The following is a 21,472-nucleotide window of genomic DNA, read 5'->3' as shown; positions in this document are numbered from 1 at the left end:
TGGGAATAGGAACTAAGAGAAAATGGTGTTTCCCAGGGGGTCCTATAGAGCCCATTGATGGAAACACTGAGAAGGTCCCTTAGGAAAATGATCTCATCTGATGTTTATCAAACAGAGAGCGTGTGTGCCGGGGACTTAGCACCGTGGTTCTGCCATCTGCCTCGAAAGCACAAGGTTCCGAGTTTGATCCCCAGTACCAAAAAACAGCCAAAAAAACAAAACAGAGAGGAAGCAATGTCACCCAAGGTCCCCACCCATGCTTAACAGATTGGGTGGGTCGCTTCTCCCAGAAGCTTCTTTTTAGCTAATAACAGAATTTCCATTTACCACTAGTCAGAGTGAAGAATCCCTGGCTGGGAGACTTGCTGTTTCCTGAGCTAGGGGTGTGAGGAGCTGAGTAATGTAGTCAGCATTAGTTAGTATCATCAGCATCAGTTTATCTTAGGAAATGCTGAGCAAGGGGTCTTTTGAGGAGTATTTACCTTGGGGGTTTGGGGGGGAGGTCAACCAGATTTCAGGTAATTTAAAAAGACTTGGTTCAGGTTGGTTCTCTGAGAAGGGAAGAATTATTCCTGCAGATTAGCACTGTTGTTTTCATGATTTGGATTTTTATCAGAGGTGATAAGAGGAGAGAGGAGCTCAGTTACATGCAAGAAGGAGTGTAGAAAAACTGTGAGTAGGGGTTGGGTGGACAGGGGCCTGAGAGGACCACAGGGTAATGTTCTCAGTCCTCCCAGCTCTCCCTTTAACTACCTGTGACCTTTGACAAGGCATTGAGCCCTTCCTGCATTGAGCCCTTCCTGCATCACTGTATTTGTTGTTTGTTTTGCATTCTTTCGATTAAGATTTAGAAATGACCACCAGCCTGAGACGCTGGGTTAAGTGCTAAAGGCAGCAGTGGACAAGAATACTCCCTACCCTTAAAAAAAACCCAAAACTTAAAATAGTCACACCTTTCCACTCAGCCTTGACCTATGACAGTGGTGGCGAACCTATGCCACGTGTGGTGCAGCGGGTTGTTTGTACCATGGAAAGCTTTAAAAGGTTTGCCATCACTGACCTATAAGAACATAAAAACATCAGGCAAACTTGTATGTAAAGTTGTAAAACTAAAATGTGCTTATTAAAGGAAGAAATTACTTCATTTAGCTGAATTGAGGCAGCCACCATCTTGCTTCAACATTAGCATTAGTATTAACCAAAGGATCATTTGTGAAGTTGTGGATTATTTTCCAGGACACTGGTTCTCCAACTTGAGCATGCATCAGAATACTTTGGAGAGGGCCAGGGATTTAGTTCAGTGGTTCCACCACCTCCCTCGCAAAAAAAAAAAAAAAAAAAAAAAAAAAAAATTAAATAAATAAAAATACTTTGGAGGATTGTTAAAGCACAGATTCGTAGGCCCCACTACTGCTGCTTCTGGATTCTAACAAATGACCCAGTGGTGGTGATAGCGCTTAGTTCTGGGACCACACTTTGAGAACCGATGGTCTAGAGTCTAGAATCTGAATAGTAAACTCCACAGCAATTTTATCTACTTGAATCTGGCTTTAGAAGCTATCTTATATAGCTAAGTCATTGTTTCTGGAGTTTGGATTCATGTCTTTTTTTTTTTTTTCCTGGTACCAGGGATCAAACTCAGGACCTTGCACTTGCCAGGCACCACTGAGCTAAATCCCCGGCGATGGATTCATGTCTTTACCACATAGACAAATCATGGGAACCATGTTGATCTGGTCTACAGAGAGTCTTTGAAGATAACTTATGAATGTTTTTATCTTTAAAATGCCTGAAGCTCAGTTTTTTTTACGAATCATATTGGTTTCCTCATTTATGGTTCGAAGATGTATACAGTACCTTATTTCTTGCACAGCACCATCACACGTTTCGTTAGTCTGCTTAACCATGTGTTCAGGTGAACCAGCCAAATAAATGTTTTCCTCTTGTTAGAAGAAAGGAAACAGAAACTGAGTAGGTCTCTTGATCACCCAGCTGCTGCTAGGCCCTAAGACTTTAAAAAGGCATCTTTTAGGGCTGGGGATTTCTGCCTGCCTCGAAAGCGCAAGGTTCCTAGTTCCATCCCCGGTACCAGAAAAAAAAATGCATCTTTTAGTCCTGCATCCTATCCTGTAATTGGGCCTCAGTGGCAGAATTCTACCTTTCAGAAGGAACTGTATCTCTGTAGAGCTAGATATGTAGATACATCCATTTAGATAAAATAGAAGATCATTTGAGAAACTTCACATTCTCCTTGGCAGAAACCAAATTCTAAATTCCCAAACAGTTGCCTATAAGACACACCTTTTAATTGCAAACTAGACCTTACTTTTTGGATGCCTTTATAATATAGAGCTCATTTTGCATCCTGTTTGTGGCTGGGCTTGTGACTCATATTCTCCCAAGGATTAATCAGGTTCCCCACTATCTTTTATTTATTGTGTAGACATCTTCTGCCCCCAAATTAATCATCAGTTGAGTGCATTTTATCAAATATTCTGCAATACATTTTTTTCCCCTTTGTATATTTGTTTGCTGTAGAAATTTTTGTGTACTTAAACCTTCTTGAATGAGTGTGTGGCAGATACAAGGAGGTGTTTTTTTCTCTGCTTGTTTCTTCTGTAGATATGCAAAAGTTACAAAGGAGAGGGTCGAAAACAGATCTGTAACCAGCAGCCACCATGTGAAAGACTCCACATCTGTGAACACTTCACTCGGGGGAACTGTAGTTACCCCAACTGCCTCAGATCCCACAACCTGATGGACAGAAAGGTGCTGGCCATCATGAGAGATCATGGACTGAGCCCAGCTGTGGTCCAGAACATCCAGGATATCTGCAACAATAAGCATATGCGGAGGAACCCTCCTGGGTCCAAAAGTAAGTGCTTCCGACATTGAATTGCATGAACTTTTAAATGAAGGGAAATCACAAGGAAAGGAAAAACAGCATCTTCAAACACACTTGTCCCATCATTCTTGCCACTTTCTGAAGCAGTTCTGGAAGTCCTCTTTTATAAGTGTCTTTAGGTGTGCTGTTGTGGCTACCTCAGTGTTCTGGATTGATTCACAATGTTTACTTTCATGGTCATTTTGACTTTGGGGAAGAACCAGAAGTTATACAATGCCAGATCTGGTGAATAGGGTGAATGAGGACACACTAATATTTTAGTTTATTAAAAACTTCTTTTACCTGGGCAGAGTGGTGCACCCATGTAATACCAGCACTTGGGAGGCCGAGGCAGGAGGATCGTCATAGGTTTGAGGCCAGCCGGGGCTACAGTGAGTTCAAGGCCAGCCTGAACTACATAGCCAGACCCTGTCTCAAAAATAAATAAATAAATAAGAATAATTTTTAAAAATTAGTACATGTTTGTAGTATATAATGTTTACATTCCTTGTGTGGAATTGGTACATGTACATAACACATCTTAGTTCCTTTTTTCATCCTCTTTCCCTTTCCTACTTGCCTCCCTCTATCTCTTGATCTCCTTCCCTTTTATGAAATATCTATCTCCCTATTTCATATTATCTATGTCTTTTACTTTGCTCTGTATTTATAATTTGGGTCTCTTATGAGAGAAACCATGTGATATTTAAGCTTGTGTGTCTGATTTATTTTACTTAACTTTATGGTTTAAAGGTGCATCTATTTTTCTACACATGAATTCATCTTTATGGAGAGTAGTACTCCATTGTTTATAAATGGCACATTTTCTTTATCCATTTATCTGTTGATGAACAAATAGGCTGCTTCCAATATTTAGTTATTAAGAATTGTTAGTTCGATCCCCGGTACCAAAAAAAAAAAACAAAAACAAAGAATTGTGCTGCTATACACATGAATGTGTATGTATCACTATAATATGATATCTTTAATTCTTTTGGGAAGATACCTAGAAGGGGAATAACTTGGATCAAATGGAATTTCTAATTTTAGTTTTTTTGAGGAATCTCCATACTTATTTCCATAGTGGTTGTTCTAGTTTACATTCCCACCAAAAATGTAGAAGGGTTCCTTTTGACCCTCTACGCCAGCATTTGTCATTATTTGTTTTTGGTTTTTTGGTACCAGGGATTGAACTCGGGTCCTTGTGCTTGTGCAGCAGGTGGTGAAACCACTGAGCTAAATCCCTGGCCCAACATTTGTTATTTGATTTCTTGGTGGGCTTTTTTCTTTTGAGACAGGGTCTTGGTCTGTAGTTCAGGCTGGGCTTGAACTCACTATGGAGCCCAAGCTGGTCTTGAACTCATGGCGATCCTCCTGCCTCAGCCTCCCAAAGTGCTGAGATTATAGGTGTGTACCACTACACCCAACCTTGATTTCTTGATAATTAGACATTCTTTCTTGGGTAAGATGGAATTTCAGTGTTTTTTAAATTTGCATTTCTCTAATAGCCAGCGATGTTGAACATTTCTTTATGTATGTATTGGCCATTTTCCCTTCTTTTGTGAAGGGTGTATTCATTTCAGTTGCCTATTTTTTGATTGGGTCTTTTATTGTGGGTGGCCTAATTTTTTTGACTTTTTATATATTCTGGATATTAGTCCTATGTCCAAGAAATAGCTGACAACATCTTTTTCCCATTCTGTAAGTTTTCTTTTCACACTATTCGTTGTTTCTTTTGCTGTGCTGAACCTTTTTAATTTGATATGATCCAATTTGTTTATTCTCGGTACTATTTCCTGTGCAACTGGGGCTCTGTTCAGAAAGTCCTCACCTATGCCTATGACTAAGGATTTTACCTATTTTGCTTTTCAGCAGGTGAAGTGTTTCTGTTTTAACATTTAGTTCTTTAGCCAAGCATGGTGTTGCATGTCTGTAATCCCAGTACTTAGGAGGCTGAGGCAGGAGGATTGCTATGAGTTTGAGGCTATCCTAGGCTACAGAGTGAGTTCAAGACCAGTTTAAACTACAGAGTGAGACCCTGTTTTCAAAAAAATTGTTTTTTGATCCATTTTTATTTTAGTTTAGTATATGGTGAAAGATATGGGTCTAGATTCAGTCTTGTGCCCGTGGAAAGCCCGTTTTCCCAACACCCTTTATTAAAGGGGCTGTTTTTCTTTTTTTTTGGTACTGGGGATTGAACTCGGGACCTTGCGCTTGCAAGGCAGGTGGGGGAACCACTGAACTAAATCCCTGGCCCCAAAGAGGCTGTTTCTCTTTCAGTGTATGATTTTGCCCCTTTGTCAGAGATAAATAGCTGAGTGTGCCTGGGGCTGTTTCTGCATCCTCTATTCTGTTTCACTGATCCACAACTCTGTTTTTATGCCAATGCCATGCTGCCTTTATACTTAGCTTTGTAACACAACTTCAGGTCTGGGATTATGAGTCCTCCCATTATGCCCTCGCTACCCAGGATTGCTTTTGCTGTTCTGGGTCTTCTCGGGTTCCATGTGAATTTTAGGATTGTTTCTCCAGGTCTGTGAAGAATGCTGTGGGTATTTTGATTGTGTTAAATCTGTGTATCAATTTTGGAAATACAGAGATTTTTTACTATATTGGTTCTATCTATCTAGAAACAGAAGATATTTTTCCCTTTTCTGATGTCTTCTTCAATTTCCTTTTTCGAAGTACTGTAGTTTTCATTGTATCGCCTTTTCACTTCCTTAGGTTTTTTTTTTCTTTTCGGTACCAGAGCTCGAACTCAGGACCTTGTGCTTGCAAGGCAGGCATAGTGCCACTGAGCTAACTCCCTGGCCCTTCCTTAGTTAGGTTAATTCCTAAGTATTTAATTTTTCTTGGTGTTATTGTGAGTGATTTTTTTTTCAAATTTCTTTCTCAGTGGGTTCATTATTAGTGTGTAGGAACATTATTGATTTAGGGTGCTGATTTTGTATCCTGGTAAATTACTAAATTTGTTTATTTATTCTAAGCGCCTTTTGGTGGAGTTTTTGGGTATTCTATGTAGAGGATCATGTCATCTGCAAATAATGATAATTTGATTTCTTCCTTTCTTTGTTTTTGGTTACCAGGAATCGAAGTCAGGTCCTTGCGCTTGCACAGCAGGCGGCGAAACCACTGAGCTAAATCCCTGGCCCCTGTTTTCTTCCTTTCTTTGCCATAAGGTCCTCACACTGTAGCATATGTCAGAATTTCCTTCCTTTTTTATGGCTAAATAATAGTCTATTGGATGGATACACCATATTTTGCTTATTTGACTGTTTCCATTTTTGTTTTGTTTTTTTGGTTTTTTGGGGATCGAACTCAGGTCTTTGTGCTTGCGTGACAGGCAGTGAAACCACTGAGCTAAATCCCTGGCCCTATGTGATCATTTTTGATGGACATTTGGGATTTTCTACATTTTGGGTTTTTCTTCTTCTTTTTTTTTTTGTCAGTTTGTTTGTTTGTTGTTGTTGTTTTTGTACCAGGGATTGAACTCAGGTCCTTGCCCTTGCAAGGCAGGCAGTGGAACCACTGAGCTAAATCCCCAGCCCTTGTTTTGTTTTTTGAGACAGAGAGTCTCATTATATAGTTCCAGCTGGCTTTGAACTTATTTTGTTGCCCAGGCTGGCCTTGAACTCACAGAGATCCTCCTACCAGCTTTTGGGATTACAGGTGTGTGCCACCATACCTGGTAAAATTTTCTACATTTTGGCTCTTGGGAATAATGCTACTATAAACATGGGTGTATAAATATGTCATTGAGACCCTGCTTTCAGTTCTTTTGGGAATGTAATCAGAAACGGGATCGCTGGATTGTATGGTAATTCCATGTTTAATTGTATCTGGAGCTGGCATACTGTTTTACTATTTTGCATTTCTACCAGCCATGTACAAGGGTTCAAACTTCTCCACATCCTCTTCCTCCATTGTCATTTTCTGATTTTGTTTTTATAATGGGCATCCTGATAGGTGTGAAGTGGTACCATTTCTTAAATATTTCCTTATTTTATATATAGTGGCTTTCATTGCCTTTTTTTTTTTTTTTTTTTTTTTTGCGGTACCAGGGTTTGAACTCAGGACCTTGTGCTTTTGAGGCAAACATGGTGTCACTGAGCTAAATCCCCAGCCCTGCAAAATTTTTAATGTCTTTATAAAGTGGATGTAGAAGAGGAGATTTTATGAAGTAGAGATCACACGGTTCTAAGATGTGAAAAGTAATGACTGAGTTGGTCATGGTGGTGCACACCTCTAGTCCCAGCCACACAGGAGGCTGAGGAGAGGGGATCATTGGAGCTCAGGAGACCAGGCTAGGCAACGCAGTGAGGCCCCCATGAGAAGAAACAAAACAAAACAAAAGGAGATGAATAATTATACTGCCCTTACATTTATCAAATGGTTTGTAGTTTACAAGAGACTTTAACCAAAATATCATTATTTCTCACCTTAAAACCATGCAGAAATACAGTTATATTATTAATTAGCCTCACTTATAAGGTAAGGAAGATAAGACTCAGAAATTTTAAGCAACCTTTATCGCAGGCAGCTTTTAGAAGAATGAAGGGTAGTGTGATGAATGATCAGTCATGTTTTTAGGCTTCCCTAGAGAGGAGCAGAGTCTGCGTGTTCAGAGTCCATACCATGCTCTTCTCCCACACCACATGGCTCTGAACAGGGGATATCTGGAGGGACCATTTGTGGTGTAGTTTCACAATGTAAATTAATCGTGTATGAGAGAGATCTGTATTATCATTTCTAGTTCCTCTACTGAGTTAACCATTTTGTTGACAGCAAGATTTTTGCTTTTCCTATGTTACTGTTGCCCCCTAGGTTTGGCCGGAAAAGAACTCCTCCCCCAGTAGCACAACGTGCATGGTGCACACACACATGCACTCTTTGTGAGCACACAGACAGGCCTGACAGATGCACCATGCCTCAAACACAGCCGTGTGCATCTTCCACATCTCTCCCCCAATCAGCCTCATACATGTACTCCATGCACACACACACTCACCCCTTCCTTCCTGCTTCCAAACAGGCATGAGTCATTCTGATTGTAGAAAGGCCACTGCTTTGTTCATTTTGACTTGAGTATTAAGCTTGGGTGTTGGGGAACTACATGAAGCAATCTGGAAAACTTCTAGTTTAAATGAAATCATACCTTGAGAATGTGGTTTCATTTTCTATTCATTTTAAGTATTGTGAATACTTAGATGGTCAAGTACAGCTATGTTACAATACGGACAAAATCTAAGTGGTTTTTGGAGAAGTCTTCCTAATTTTCCTTACTCCATCTCCTCATTCACCATAGCAGTGAAAGTTAACTTGGGACCAGGGGAAGTGGATAGCCCCGCCTGCAGGTTCAGGGTGAGGGGGTGCCCCTGAGTCTCAGGAGAGAAGCAGGTGAGTACCAGGTTGCACCACTAATCCCAGGCCCTGGAAGTCTGGTCCCTGCTACATGCCCTGCATGTAGGATTCCTACTGCTGCTTCATCGGAACCACCCTTCCACAAGATTTTCATGCACCCGATTAGGACGAGTCATTTGATAGAATTTGGATGGCAAGGCTGGAAAGCAAAGAGGAGAAATGGTGGCAGACTTTAATCCTGTGAAGTCTAGTTTTTATTCTGGTTTTGTTTTCTCTTTTCAGCTCCTGTGCACCGTAGAGCTAGGGCAGCTAGAGGGAGAAGCAAGAGTAGAGACCGAGTCTCTCAGGACATCAAGGAGTTCCTTCCTTCTGCCTCAGCTCACAAGTCAGGCACTCCCAGTCCGGATGGCACTGACAGTAGGGCCTCCCTGGAGGACGACCCTATGGATGACCTCATCCACAAGTTCGAGTTTCTGGAGACTCCAGATTGCACCCAGCCTTCCTCAGTCTCATCTAAGGCTGCTGGTCTTGGAAGACCAGGTCAAGTGGGAACAAGCCAGAGATTCTTAGAGAATGGCATTCCAGATGGCCTCTTTCATAGCAATCAAAGCCATCTTGCCTCTAATTCAACACCAGCCTCTAACCAGAAGGGCTCCCCATCCTGGCTGAATGCTCAAGGCACTGGGAAGGAGAGTGAGTTTTTTCCAAGTCAAGCTGTCCCTAGTTTTCCTCTTGATTCTACACAAACACTCAAAGCCTTAAACTCCAGAAAGGTGGTGGGAATGCTTTCATCAGACCACATGAATGTCAAGGATAAGAGTGGATCTCAAGACATCCAGCGAATCCCTATTTTCAGTAGGAATGCTGATGGAGTGGCCATGAACATGAATTTTGGAAAGACAGCCCAGAGAGAAATGGCACTATCAAGTTATCAGGACAGCAGAGCCACTCCCCGGGATCTCCACATTGGCAGCATTGCCAGTGATGATGCTAGAGTGGCATTTCTGAATGGTAAGTACAGAGGGGAAACCTTTTGAGCTGGTAAATCTGTCTACAATGCACCAGATGGCTCTGGTCATATGGATGAAACTTGTCTGTGGATAATGCTACTAGTTTTGGCTTAAAAACAGCAGTCATGAGTGGGGGATGCATTCTGTTCTGGAAGTCAGAATGTAAGAAGCCACTGCTGAGGAAACCTCTGTCCCCGCACAAGTCCACAGGCTGCCTCAGTCTCCTTCCTCAGGCAACAGAGCTGGAGCTATGAGATTGAGAGTCAGAACTCGGCCCGGGCTTCTGTTAGCTCTGCCAATGTGCTCTCGAGCAGGACCCCGAACCTCACTCGGTGTAGGTTTCTCAAAGGGGACCCCCATGTCTCCAGTCAACAGCAGAGTGGCATGGCCATCAGCTCTTCCTTTAGGGGTAGGGGTAGGGGTAGGAGGTTTGCTTAGCACTAGTGAGAAAGACAGGGAGGCCTGCTAGGAGAACAACATTCAGTAAGTGCTACCTTTATTGAGAACTGAAATAATTAGGCTCTAGTTTAAGGAATAAACATAACTTGCATGTGGCCCTACTGTCCCTGTTTCATTTTATGGAGGGGTTCTCTGGGCCTTCAGGAACAAGCCATGAATCCCAGGAGTTTTCTTGAACTTTGATATCCTCCCTGTTATGAGACCATTAGTTTTCATTTTTTATTTAAATGTGAAGATCAGCATACATGCATCCTCTTTTTTTTTTTTCTTTTGGTGCTGGGGATTGGACTTGGGACCTTGCGCTTTCAAGGCAGGTGCCTGAACCACTGAGCTAAATTCCCGGCCCTCCTCTTTTGTTTTATAGATTCCATATCTGATATTACAAATACCACATCTAGGATGGGTAATCTTGGCCCAGAGGGAATTTGTGTCGATTATCTGCATAACCGTTGTCAGCCTAACAGTGAGTAATATAAACTCTCTATAAGCCTCTACCTTTTGGTCACTGTGAATAATGCTGCTGTGAACATAGGCACGGCAGTATATGCTTAAGGGCTGCTTTCATGTATTTAGGGTAAATACCCAGATGTAGAATTGGTGGGTCATGTGGTAATTCTATATTTAGTTTTTGCATATACCATTTTCCATATTGGCTGGACCATTTGTCATTTTCACCAGCAAAGTGGACAGGTTCCCTTCAGTACACATTCTTCCCCCCCTCACCTCCCTTCCTCTCTTCTCCCATTTCTTCCCCTCCATTCTAGTAGGGTGTGAGGTGTGGATTATGATGAGTGCTTCCATTCTTTTGATCAGCCAAGTCTCAAGGAGTGCACATTCTGTGGGTTTCCCTGTGATGATGGCTTTTTATTTTAAAGTAGTTGCACATGTTTTGAACATTTGAAATAAGTTTGAAAAACAGAGCTATTTTTGGCAGTTTTGAATTATGGGCTTGTAAGACTGATTCCTTATCCAGCAAACATTCATTTAATGACTATCTTCAGTGTGCCCAGCCCCATACTAGTTGTGCAAGGGGATATAAGCTAATCAATGAAGCAGAGTTTTCTTTAATGTTTATAATTAAGGTAGGACATCAAGACACCCACAAAAAACTGCACAAAATAAATAAATATCATGTATAATATGATACATAATATATAATATGATGCATAATATCATGCATAGTATCAAGCCCAAACTATATTTTTGAATGCTGCCTTTGGGAATACAAAATACAGGTCAGAGGAGAATAGAGGGAGATTAGTTGGGGAAATCACTTTGGAAGAGATGAATTTTAGATCCAGGTTTCAAAGAAATGTAAGTGGTTGCCTGTGCTGGAGAGCACTTTGTCTTACTATACTCCCTTGGGGATGGGGAGGGTGCACAAAGGCTAACTATAGTTTAGAAATAGCTTGGATTTCCATATGGGTAAAGTGACTCTGTAGGGAATGGGGAGTTTCTGTTTCCTGATTCGTTTCTGTGAGTAATAAAGCATCCTGAATGGTGAGCATGGGGCACAGCAAGCAGAAAGCAAGCAGCATGAGCAGTAACAGCATGGTGGGGAGGGCAGCCCTGACGGAAAATCCACAATGACCTTGGTTGAATGGATCATAATCCCCCGAATGGCCATGCAGATCTTCTGTCTGTGTTCGTAGGTGACTGCAGCAAAATCCACTTTCCCCTGCCCTACCGGTGGCAGGTGTTGATGTCGCACACCTGGAAGGACTTGGAGGACATGGAGAAGATTGAGAAGGCCTATTGTAACCCCAGGAGCCATGTGTGAGTTGGTAACTGCACTCTGGGTTACGAGATCCATGTCGTCAGAAGAAAGCATAGCAGTAGGCTTACGGGGCCACCATCTGGCTGCCTCTAAGGATTCTGCGTCAAGTACATTAACAGTGGCATGAGTATTTGTTTAGTTGCTCTCTATCAGTGAGTCATGCAGAAAAGCATAGTGCAAGGTCACTTCATGATCTTCTCAACTCATCACAGGACCTTAAAAACACTGAAGGATTTAGAACAAATGAGCCTTCGGCTTAATTTAGTAATTGTTAAATATGCTTTGAGCAATTCCATCAATTCTAGTGCAGAAATTTGTTGTGTGCATTAGCATTTTCTACCTCCCTTATGCTGGCTCTTTATTCTCAAAGTGTCTAAGAGGATACCTTATATTTCTGCTCCTGTGGGGGCTGAAATAATGATATTTGCCTGACCATATTTACTTACGATGTGCAGGAATATGGGATGCATCCTTATTTTACAAGGAAATTCTATATGGGGCCGGGAGGGTGATATATGCATATTATTCATCCTATGCAGATTTTAGTAAACTAATGCAGATTGTGTGTTGCTGCATTCCGTCAGTAGAGGGCAGTATCAGCTGTCCTCGCATTTCTAGCCTTTCTATCCACCCCGCCCCCCTCCCCCACCTGGTAAATACAGAATACAGTAGTTTCTCAATTTGGAAACTCTGTGTTGACCTTTGGGGCCAGATAATTACTTGCTGTGGGGGACTGGTTGGTGGAATTCTAGGCCTCTATCCTGAATTCCAGTAAGTACCACCCTCCCTATCCCACCCCAAGTTGTCCTTTGATATTGTCACATGTTCCCTGGGGTCAAAAATCAACCTGACTGGCTGGGGATTTAGCTCAGTGGTTTCGCTGCCTGCTGCGCAAGCTCAAAGACCTGAGTTCGATCCCCAGTACCAAAAAAAAAAAAAAAAATCAACCTGACTGAGATCCTCTCATCTAAGATATCTTACCTAGAGCAGTAATCCTCAAACCTTCTTGCCTTGGGACCCCTCAACACGCTTTTTGGGGAACCAGGGATTGAACTAAGGATCTTGGGCTTTCCAGGCAGGGTGACGCCACTGAGCTACATCCCTGGCCCAACACTCTTAAAGTATACAGAGGATCTCAAAGACTTCCTGTTTATGTGAATTGTAGATATCAGGATTTATCATATTAATAATTAAAGCTGAGGGCCGGGGATTTATCGAAGTGGCACCGAGCCTGCCTTGCAAGTACCAAACAAAAAAAAATTAAAGCTAAGAAAAATTAAATATTTAACCATCCACTTAAAGACAACAACACATTCATTACATATTAACATAAGTAACATTTCTATGTAACTATGTGTATATAATTATATACCTTCATGTAGATAACCGTAACAATGACTGTTCTCCAAAACAAAAAGAGTTATGGAGAAGTGTGTCATAGGTTTATATTTTTGGACATCTCTTTAATATCTGCCTTAATAGAAGATGAGCAGTTCTTTATTCAATCTATTGTGAAATTGTATTTTGTGTAGCCTCCAGAAAACTTATGCAATAATGACAGTAAGAAAGCAAAAAAGGCAAATAATGTGTTAATATTATTATGAAAATAACTTTGACTTGCCAGTTTTCTCAAAGAGCCTCAGAGTACACTTTGGTAACTAGTCAAATAATAATACATAATTTAAGGCTAGGGATGTAGATCAGTGGTGCTGTGCCTGCCTGGCAAGCACAAGGTCCTGAGTTCAATTTCCAGCACACACAAACACACAAAAATAATTTTAAAAACTGATCTAATGTGAGTTTCTAACTTGCTTTCTAACATTGAGCCAATCAGTTGTTTTGTGGACAGTTTTATTTGGGAACATATTTTGAAGAAACAGTACATTTTGTAACACCCTTAACTATGTGATGTAGGCAAGTTACATTATGTCTCTGTATTTCCGTTTCTTTTATGTGTAATACCCATAAAAGTTAGGACTTGATTTCCAGCCCCAAAAACAAAGGAAAGAAAACTTAAAAATTCTTTTCAGTCCTAAAATATTAATTCTGCACAATTGTTAGGGAAGAGTAGACCATAGAAAGTGGATATCAAAGAATGATTGTGTTACTTTTACATTTTCTGTCTCTCAGCCTTTCGATAGAAAATCACATACTTGATTTCCAGAAAATGACTTATGCTCTTAAGCCCATTCGACGCATCTCCTCCCCTTCATCTGGCATGAACCAGGCCAGTACTGTCTTCACCACCAAATGGATTTGGTATTGGGAGAATGAATCTGGTGAATGGATCCAGTATGGAAAAGGGGTGAGTACCATTCTTCCTTGTGGGAGGCCCTTGGTTAAACTTGCCAATTTAAAAAGAAAAACCTATTAATAAAATATTTGAAGGGCTGGAGATTTAGCTCAGTGGCACTGCATCTGTCTTGCAAGCACAAGGTCCTGAGTTCAATCCCCGGTACCAAAAAAAAAAAAAGAACATATAAAATATTTGAAGTAAGGAGGAACTTTTTGTTTGTTTGTTTACATTTTTTCAGCAAGTGTAGTCTCCACTTGTAATTAGAAACCAAAACTTTTACTGGTCCTGGGGATTCAACCCAAGTCCTATGCATTGAGTTACATCCCCAGCCCTTATAGTAATTTTCATTTTGAGCCAGGATCTTGCTAAGTTGCCAGGCTAGGCTCCAGTTTGCAATCCCCGTGTCTCAACCTCCCAGAACGGTGAGATTATAGGTGTGTGCTGCCCTGTTCTGCTTACTAATTATTTTTTTATTTTTTGTTACCAGGGATTGAACTCAGGACTTTGAGCTTCCTAGGCAGGCATCGGCATCACTGAGCTAAATCCCTGGCCCATTACTAATTATTTTTAAGGAACCTCTTTAGACATGAGTTGGCTATATGACCCTCTTTCCTCACTATCAGAGATAGGGCAGAACCTTGAGATAGCTGTGTATTAATAATGAATGTTGGGTCGGGGATTTAGCTCAGTGGTTCTGCCGCCTGCCTTGAAAGTGCAAGGTCCCGAGTTCATCCCTGGTACCAAACAACAACAACAACAACAAAAATAATGAATGTTGAGCCAGTAATGATGGTGCATATCAGTAATCCCAGCACTTGGGAGACTGAGGCAGGAGGAACTCACTGTGTTCAAGGGCAGACTGGGCCACATAGGGAGTTCAAGGCTAGTCTGAACTACATAGTGAGACCTTGGATCAACCACCTCTCCAAAAAAAAAAAAAAATCACAGAGATTTGAGCCTATCCCTGAGTCAAAATTCTCAATGTCCATAACCAACAGAATAGCTTTATTTTATTTGGGGTTTTTGTTTGTTTGTTTGTTGTTTGTCTTAGGGATCGAACTCGGGACCTAGCTCTTGCAAGGCAGGTGGTGGAACCACCAGAAGAGGTTTATTTTAGCTCACAGTTTCAGAGGGTTCTGTCCATGGTTGGTTAGCTCCAAGGCAGAAATGGCAAGGTAGAAGGCCATAATGGAGGAAAGCTGCACAGCCCATGGTGGCCAGAAGCAGAGAGAGAAGGGAGGAGCCAGGGATGAGAACATACCCTTCCAGGTCACACCTCCAGTGACCACCTCCAACCAGGTACCACCTTTTGACAGCACACTTGGCTATAAGCAACTCATTAATGGGTGAATCCACTGGAGTATAGAGCACCCCTGTGAATCAGTCACCCTCCAGAAGCTCCACCTGTGAACAGGTGAGACTTTTGGGGACCATTTTAGATCTAAACCATCATAGCCATCAAAAGAGGGTGAGAGAGCAAAGTTAGACCAATAGAGAGGATGGGGTGCTTGATTGTACCAGGGGACGTATAAATTTGTTCAAGCAATGAAACGTCTGGTGTAGGTGATCACCAGTATTCAGTCAGTTTGGATTTGAAGGACTGAGGTAGAAGATTTTAGGTTGACCCACGGGGGACTAGGAATAGGGGATAGAAGTTTAGAGAAGCCAGCTGCTGTCTCTCTGTGTGAGTGCCCCTTCCTTTGATTCTTAGGATAAAATAGAGTGGAAGAAAGCAAGAGGGGAGAGAGAGATTGATTAAGTAGGTGATGAAATCAGAGTGATAAAAAAGAGAAAGTAAAAGCAGGAGGTTAAGATGAAGCCGAAGATAAAGGAAGGGCAGGATATAGTGGTATAAGGTCTTCCGTAGTCAACATCCATGGCCCATGGGTTGGGCTCTGAGCAGCCTTGCTGGCTGCCAAAGCAAACAGACGTGGTTTGTGAGAAGCCCTGCTGCACCTCAGGGCGCAGTGTCTCCTGTGGATCTCATAGAGGGGACAAGGCATGCTGGGGAGTAGGGTACTTGAGATAAACAGTCTTCCCATCTTCTCGGTAGCACAGTCTTTCAAACTGTTGGAGCAGCAGATTTTATCAAATTCCCTTTCCAAGAACCTAGAGCTGCAAAGCAGAGCTGCCCTGTTGAAATGGGATGCAGTGCGGAGCCTGAGTCAGTGCTGATGACGTTGATGGTCAAGGCAAGGGTGATGTCCAAGTACAGTTCTGAAGAAGTGAGTCTGTCAGCACCTGTGAGACTAGAAACTCAACTTAATTAGCTGTGGGTTTTTTTGTTTGTTTGTTTGTTTTTTGGTACCGGGGATGGAATTCGGGTTTTTGCACTTTCGGGGCAGGCGACGAACCACTGAGCAAAATCCCTGGCCCTAGCTGTGGTTTTTTAACTATGATGGCATATGTCTGTAATCCCTGCACTGTGGGAGGCTGAGGCAGGAAGGTCACAAGCTCAGGACCAGCCTGGGCAATTTAGTGAGACCCTGTCTCAAAATAAAAAAATAAATAAAATAAAAAAATAAAGGCCTGGGAGGTAGCTCAGTGTGAAGACCCTGGATTCAATCCTTAGTACTGCTAAAACCCAACCAACCAACTAACAAATAAACAAAAAACTACAGATCTCAATGGTTCTTATGTCAAGTCCTTGCAATTTTCAGTAAGGTAAAGAGAAAAGTTGGGAAATGTTTGTATTCATCGGGTCCCAAGGACCAAATCAACAAATGAAAAACAAAAAACCCCAAACAAACCAAAACAAAAGCCTATCAGTGGTGTTATGGCTTGTGTCTAGATGTCCCGTCAAAGCCTCAGGCAGTCCTAGGTGGGGCTTTTCAGAGGCTTCTGAATCTAGAGTGTGTGATGCTGGGATCAAGGGCGTGTGATGATTAAATGAGTCCACTGATTGGTTTGGCATAGTTGTGGGTGTGGACAATGGGAAAGCTCACCTGGGTGTGAGTGCTACCTGCCCTAAGGGTGTGTAACCTGGATAGAATATAAGGGACAGAGAGGGGGCTGCTGTGGCCACTTGCTGCTTGCTGCTTTTGCTGCTTTCTGCCTGCCATGGACTGTTTCTCCTCTGCCGTACCCCTCTGCCATGCCACCCTGCCTGCAGTCAGCTGACTATGGACTGAAACCTCTACAAACTGTGAGCCAGACATAGCATGTGCAGTGTGAAGACCAGGCCAGGAAGCTCAGAGTGGAGCTGTGGGGGCTGTGCAGATGCCCAGTCAATTGATGACTTTCCAGTCCTGTACTGTCCGGTGTGGCAATCCATAGCCTCATGTGGCTATTTCATTTTAAACTTAAATAAAATCAACGATTCAGTTCCACAGGTTGGTATAGCCTCATATAGCTAGGCAACTGAAGGAGTTAAAAATAAGCCACTCTGGCACATTGACTATTTTGAGTTATAGGCACTTGAAAAACAGCAGGTGCAAGAAGATTACTCTGATCTTCTTTCTATTTCTTAAAAACAGAGGGTGAAATTATGAAGTGAGAGACACCCTCCCTGTATCCAGCAGCCTTGTTCTTATGGCCAAGGGCAGGACACCACGGCTGAGGGAAATCTGCATAGACACACTCCATTAGACAAATCTTTCTTGTCCTGGACACCTCTCCATCCAGTTAACTGCCCTAGTTCATCCTTTCCCTGTCACATTTTTGTAACTTCCTGCTCGGTTTGTGTCTTTGGGTCTTGTCTTCATTTCCTCATGAGGGTTCCTGCCATGCAAAACTTGGGTGACATAAGTTTGTATACTTTTCTCCTCTTGATTCACCTTAAGTCAGTTTAATTCTCAGACTCAGGTGAGAAACACTGAGAGAGTAGAGGTAAGATTTTGCCTCCCCCCTCACAGTCATATGAGCACAGAGAACATCTCTACCACTGTAGAATGTTCTAGAAACAACTTCAGTCTAGACCCTAGAGCCTTTCTAGTCAAAGTGATGTTCACAAACCAGCAGCATTGATAGCATCTTGGAGTTGTTGAAATGTGGAGCCCCAAACCCTTTGCCCACTTCCTCTGTATTATAATCTTGAACCAGATCTCAGGGATGTCAGAATTTGAAAGGCTGTGACATGTAAGACCAGGAACCGGGTAGGTTCTATAGAGCTGAGTGGGCAGGGAATGGATACAAGTCTTCAGCTGCAGGGACGAGAAACCCCTAAGCCCACAGGTATCGGCTGTTCTTTGGGCCTGGAGAAGGCAGGTAAAAGAGCAGGCCTCAGCCAACCATGGCTGCCATCTCTCTCCCAGTCTTCCCTGGCAGCAGACACCTTTCTGGCACAACTTGTCAGGTGCTGTAGGTTAGAAAGTTCTGCCAAAGTCTTACATTCTTTTTCCTGGTCTAACCCCTGCAACACAGTCTGCTTTAATCTGCTTCTCCCTGTGTGCAAATGTTTGAACGCAGCTTCTCTGCTCCTCCAGCCATGCTCCTCTGCAGATGAAGGAGACCAGCTCAGGCTCGTCTGCATCCAGGACATTTTCCTTGGATGCTGTCATTCTGGAAAGCCAGAAGGCAAGTCCCTTGGGGAGAGGTGGGCATGGGTGCAGTGGAAAGCTGGAGAGTCTGGAATATTGAGCCCCTCCCCAGAATAGATGCCACCAGGATCTTGCTGGCATTGTCCCCTCCAGTCTAGTTCATGAGAAACAAGTGTTTCGCCACCTTGAAATATGGAGAACCCCTGTTGTTAGGGCCTCACATCCAGTCGGCTCTGGTCTGCTGCCCTTGCTGTAGGGTGGAGTGCAATGGGGACATACCCTGCTCGGGCGCTAGATCAACATCCTTCCCTTTACTCACCAGTTCTGATTTCAGATCCTTCATGGATGCCTTGAAATGTGAGAGTTTTAGAACTTTGTTTTTTTGACTATCCCTCACTCCTTCTATCCTAGCCCCTGTCAATGGCAAGCCCAAGTTCATTTTCATTTTTAAAAATTAAAACACTTTTTAATACATTTTTATTTTTATTAATCCATGTTTGCAGCACATGATGATTACATTCACCAGAAGGAGTCGGTGTGTGTACATAACACATCTTAATTATTGTTTCAGCCCCTACCCTTCCTCTCTCTCCCTGCTCCTTCTGTATCTTGGGCTCCTTCCCATTTGCAGAAACTCTGTCTCCATTTTTTTCCTCCCAATTTTTTTTTTTTTGGTACCGGGGATCGAACTTGGGACCTTGCGCTTTTGAGGCAGGCGCCGGGACCACTGAGCTAATTCTTTTTCTTTTCATCTCCTTACCCTCCCCTACCTCTTGCCTCCCTCCATCTTTTGTTCCCTTGCCATTTGAAAAAAATCACCCCACTTCCTATTTATTTTACTTTGCTTTGTATTCCAAGATCATGTCCACTATAGTTGACCGGCTGGAGGCTTGATTATTTACTTACTTTGGTTGGGGGTAGAGGGAAAGGTTAGGTTGTTTATGTTTGAAGGCCAGCACACCTGTTGGAGATTAGACAAGAAACTGAAGGTCTTCCTTAACTTGGCCTTCACTACAACTCTAAAAGTGCTGAGCTAAAATAGCCTTCGAGGTTCTGATTCTTGCAGAAGTTGAGTGTTGGGTCCTGTTACCAAGCAGGGGCATGGAGGCATCACACCAGGGGCCATGCAAGGTGCTCTGTCCATTTGCCTCATATTTTATGGCAGATATAAGAAGAACATTGTAAACAGCTACATTTTTCAGTCACTTACCAAGTGTGGTTAGTTGTTGTAGGATAAAGTGCATGCTCTCAGGTACCTGCTGGAGAGGACCGGAAGAGGCTCTGCCATGGCGCCCACCTGGAAGCCCTTATAACCTGACTTGGGAGGCAAAATGTACTCCTGTTCAAACCCCAAGGTTGAAAGCCACGTGTGGTGGTTCATGCCTGTGATCCCAGCACTCGGGAGACTGAAGTAGGGAGATTGCTGCAAGTTCAAGGCCAGCCTGGACGACATAGCAAGACCTTGTGTCAAAAAGCTCCCCCTAAAAAACTCGATGGCTGAAATCAGACTATGTAAGATACAACTGTCAAGGTTTCTTAAAGGCCTACCCTGATGATGTCTTCACTTTTTTTTTTTTTTTTTAATTAGAGCAACAACCAGCCAGGTTCCAACATTGACTCTTCCTACCTGGAGTCTTTCTTTCAGAAGTGTCCCAGGGGAGTTGTGCCATTTCAGGCAGGTACTAGGAACTACGAGCTGAGTTTCCAAGGTGAGTCTTGTGAGCAGTGTTTGTCAGTGTCATGTGTCACTGGAATATAGCGCCCAGGTGAGGGCTCATTTAGCAGGGTGAGCAGTCGTGGCTGTCAGGCCTGTGTTCAGAGCCCCGGCTCTGACAGATATTGCTGTACCCCTGGGGAAGGACGCCTGTCCTGTCCTGCCCCAGCTCCCTCACCTGGAAAAGCAGAGGATGACCGGAAGTAGCTCCGGGGGCTACTTCCACTCTCGTGGCTTAAGCTGATTCTCCAGGAGGCAGCTGACTTTTCAGGCGCTGGAGAATGCAGTGGAGGTCATGAGGCTTTGGGTACCTTCAGAGCTTTAAAAACTTGCTCTTCCTTTTAGGCTTCCTCATCTAGGCCAATAGTTTTATCCATCACATTGACTATAGCACTTTGCCTTCTGCAGTATTAATTTGAAGCAGTTGAGAAAGATCTTCTGCTTAGCTTCCACTGACTTCTCTGCTGTGTTTAGTAGCAAAGCAGAGCAGGAGCTGCCCTCCCTCTGAAAGTGCTGTCCCATAGGCACAATCCTAGGACATTCCATGCCTGGGGTCAGGGACTCCAGGACTCCAGGACTGGTCAGGGTGGGTGTTTTGGCAGAAGTGAGACTTTTCTCAGGCCCTGTGTGTCCCACATGGTACCTGAAATTTAAATCCTGTACCACTTTGTGTTCAGTACTGTAGCTTTTTTTTTTTTTGTGGTGGTGGTGGTGGTGGTACTGGGGATTGAACCCAGGATTTCTTCACTGAGCTACATCCCCAGCCCTTTTAAAATTTTTTACTTTGAGAGAAGGTCTCACTAAATCACTAAATTTCCCAGGCTGGGCTCACACTTGTAATCCTCCTGCCTCAGCCTCCCAGGGTGCTGAGAGGTAATGTAGCTTTCTTTTGGTGGTGCTGGGGCTCAAACCCAGAGAGTAATGTAGCTTTTAAGGACCATTATACCAACTCTTTTGGAAGGTAACTTGGCAAAACAATCTGATGAAGTACCCAGAGAATGGAGGAGACGGTGGAGAGCACCCATGTTGATGGGAGGAGGATTTGGGATGGGCAGCAGCCTGGGCCCATGGGGAGGGCTGGCAGAGTCCCGGCTGTTGGTGTAGAGAAGCTTGGTGTTTCACGGAGCAGAGAGATCTGCAAGCAGAGATAGAAACCTGGGTTTTTGTTTTGTTTTGTTTTAACACAGAAGGCATGGAGAGATTTGCTGTCCTGTTTGTTTTGTTACGAATCACCTTCAGTGAGGCTTAAGTGTTACAGTGAAATGCATCCATTTCAAGTGTGTCGCTGGTTGAGTATTGGCAGATGCATGTCACCACCCTAATCTAGATGTAGAACATTTCTATCAATGCAAAATGTTTCCTCCTGCCTCTCTACAAGTGGTTTCTGCTCTACCCCTGCCCTCATCCTCTACTTCTGGGACAAGCTATGGCTGATTTGCTTTACGTCCTCTAAATCACTTTTGCCTTTTCTAGAACTTCATATAAATAGACTC

General features: G+C 43.0%; 1 protein-coding gene across 2 annotated transcripts in view; it reads left to right on the top strand.

The window, feature by feature from the left end:
* The window catches only part of Zc3hav1 (zinc finger CCCH-type containing, antiviral 1), a 67,642-nt gene that overhangs the window by 27,862 nt on the left and 18,308 nt on the right, over positions 1-21,472 (top strand). For both annotated transcript variants that reach the window (XM_021263674.2, XM_004851252.4), the window contains 6 exons: positions 2,623-2,875; positions 8,528-9,256; positions 10,079-10,177; positions 11,367-11,490; positions 13,622-13,796; positions 19,854-19,974. In XM_021263674.2, the coding sequence (XP_021119333.1) occupies positions 2,623-2,875; positions 8,528-9,256; positions 10,079-10,177; positions 11,367-11,490; positions 13,622-13,796; positions 19,854-19,974 (1,501 nt within the window). The remainder of the gene's footprint in view (positions 1-2,622; positions 2,876-8,527; positions 9,257-10,078; positions 10,178-11,366; positions 11,491-13,621; positions 13,797-19,853; positions 19,975-21,472) is intronic.

Source organism: Heterocephalus glaber, unplaced genomic scaffold (genome assembly GCF_053883595.1).
Source record: "Heterocephalus glaber isolate CG9 unplaced genomic scaffold, H.glaber_assembly_v1.0 deba00000621, whole genome shotgun sequence".
In the NCBI taxonomy this organism is placed as follows: Eukaryota; Metazoa; Chordata; class Mammalia; order Rodentia; family Bathyergidae; genus Heterocephalus; species Heterocephalus glaber.
Note: the sequence above shows the minus strand (reverse complement) of the source record. Positions and strands in the feature narration are given on the sequence as shown.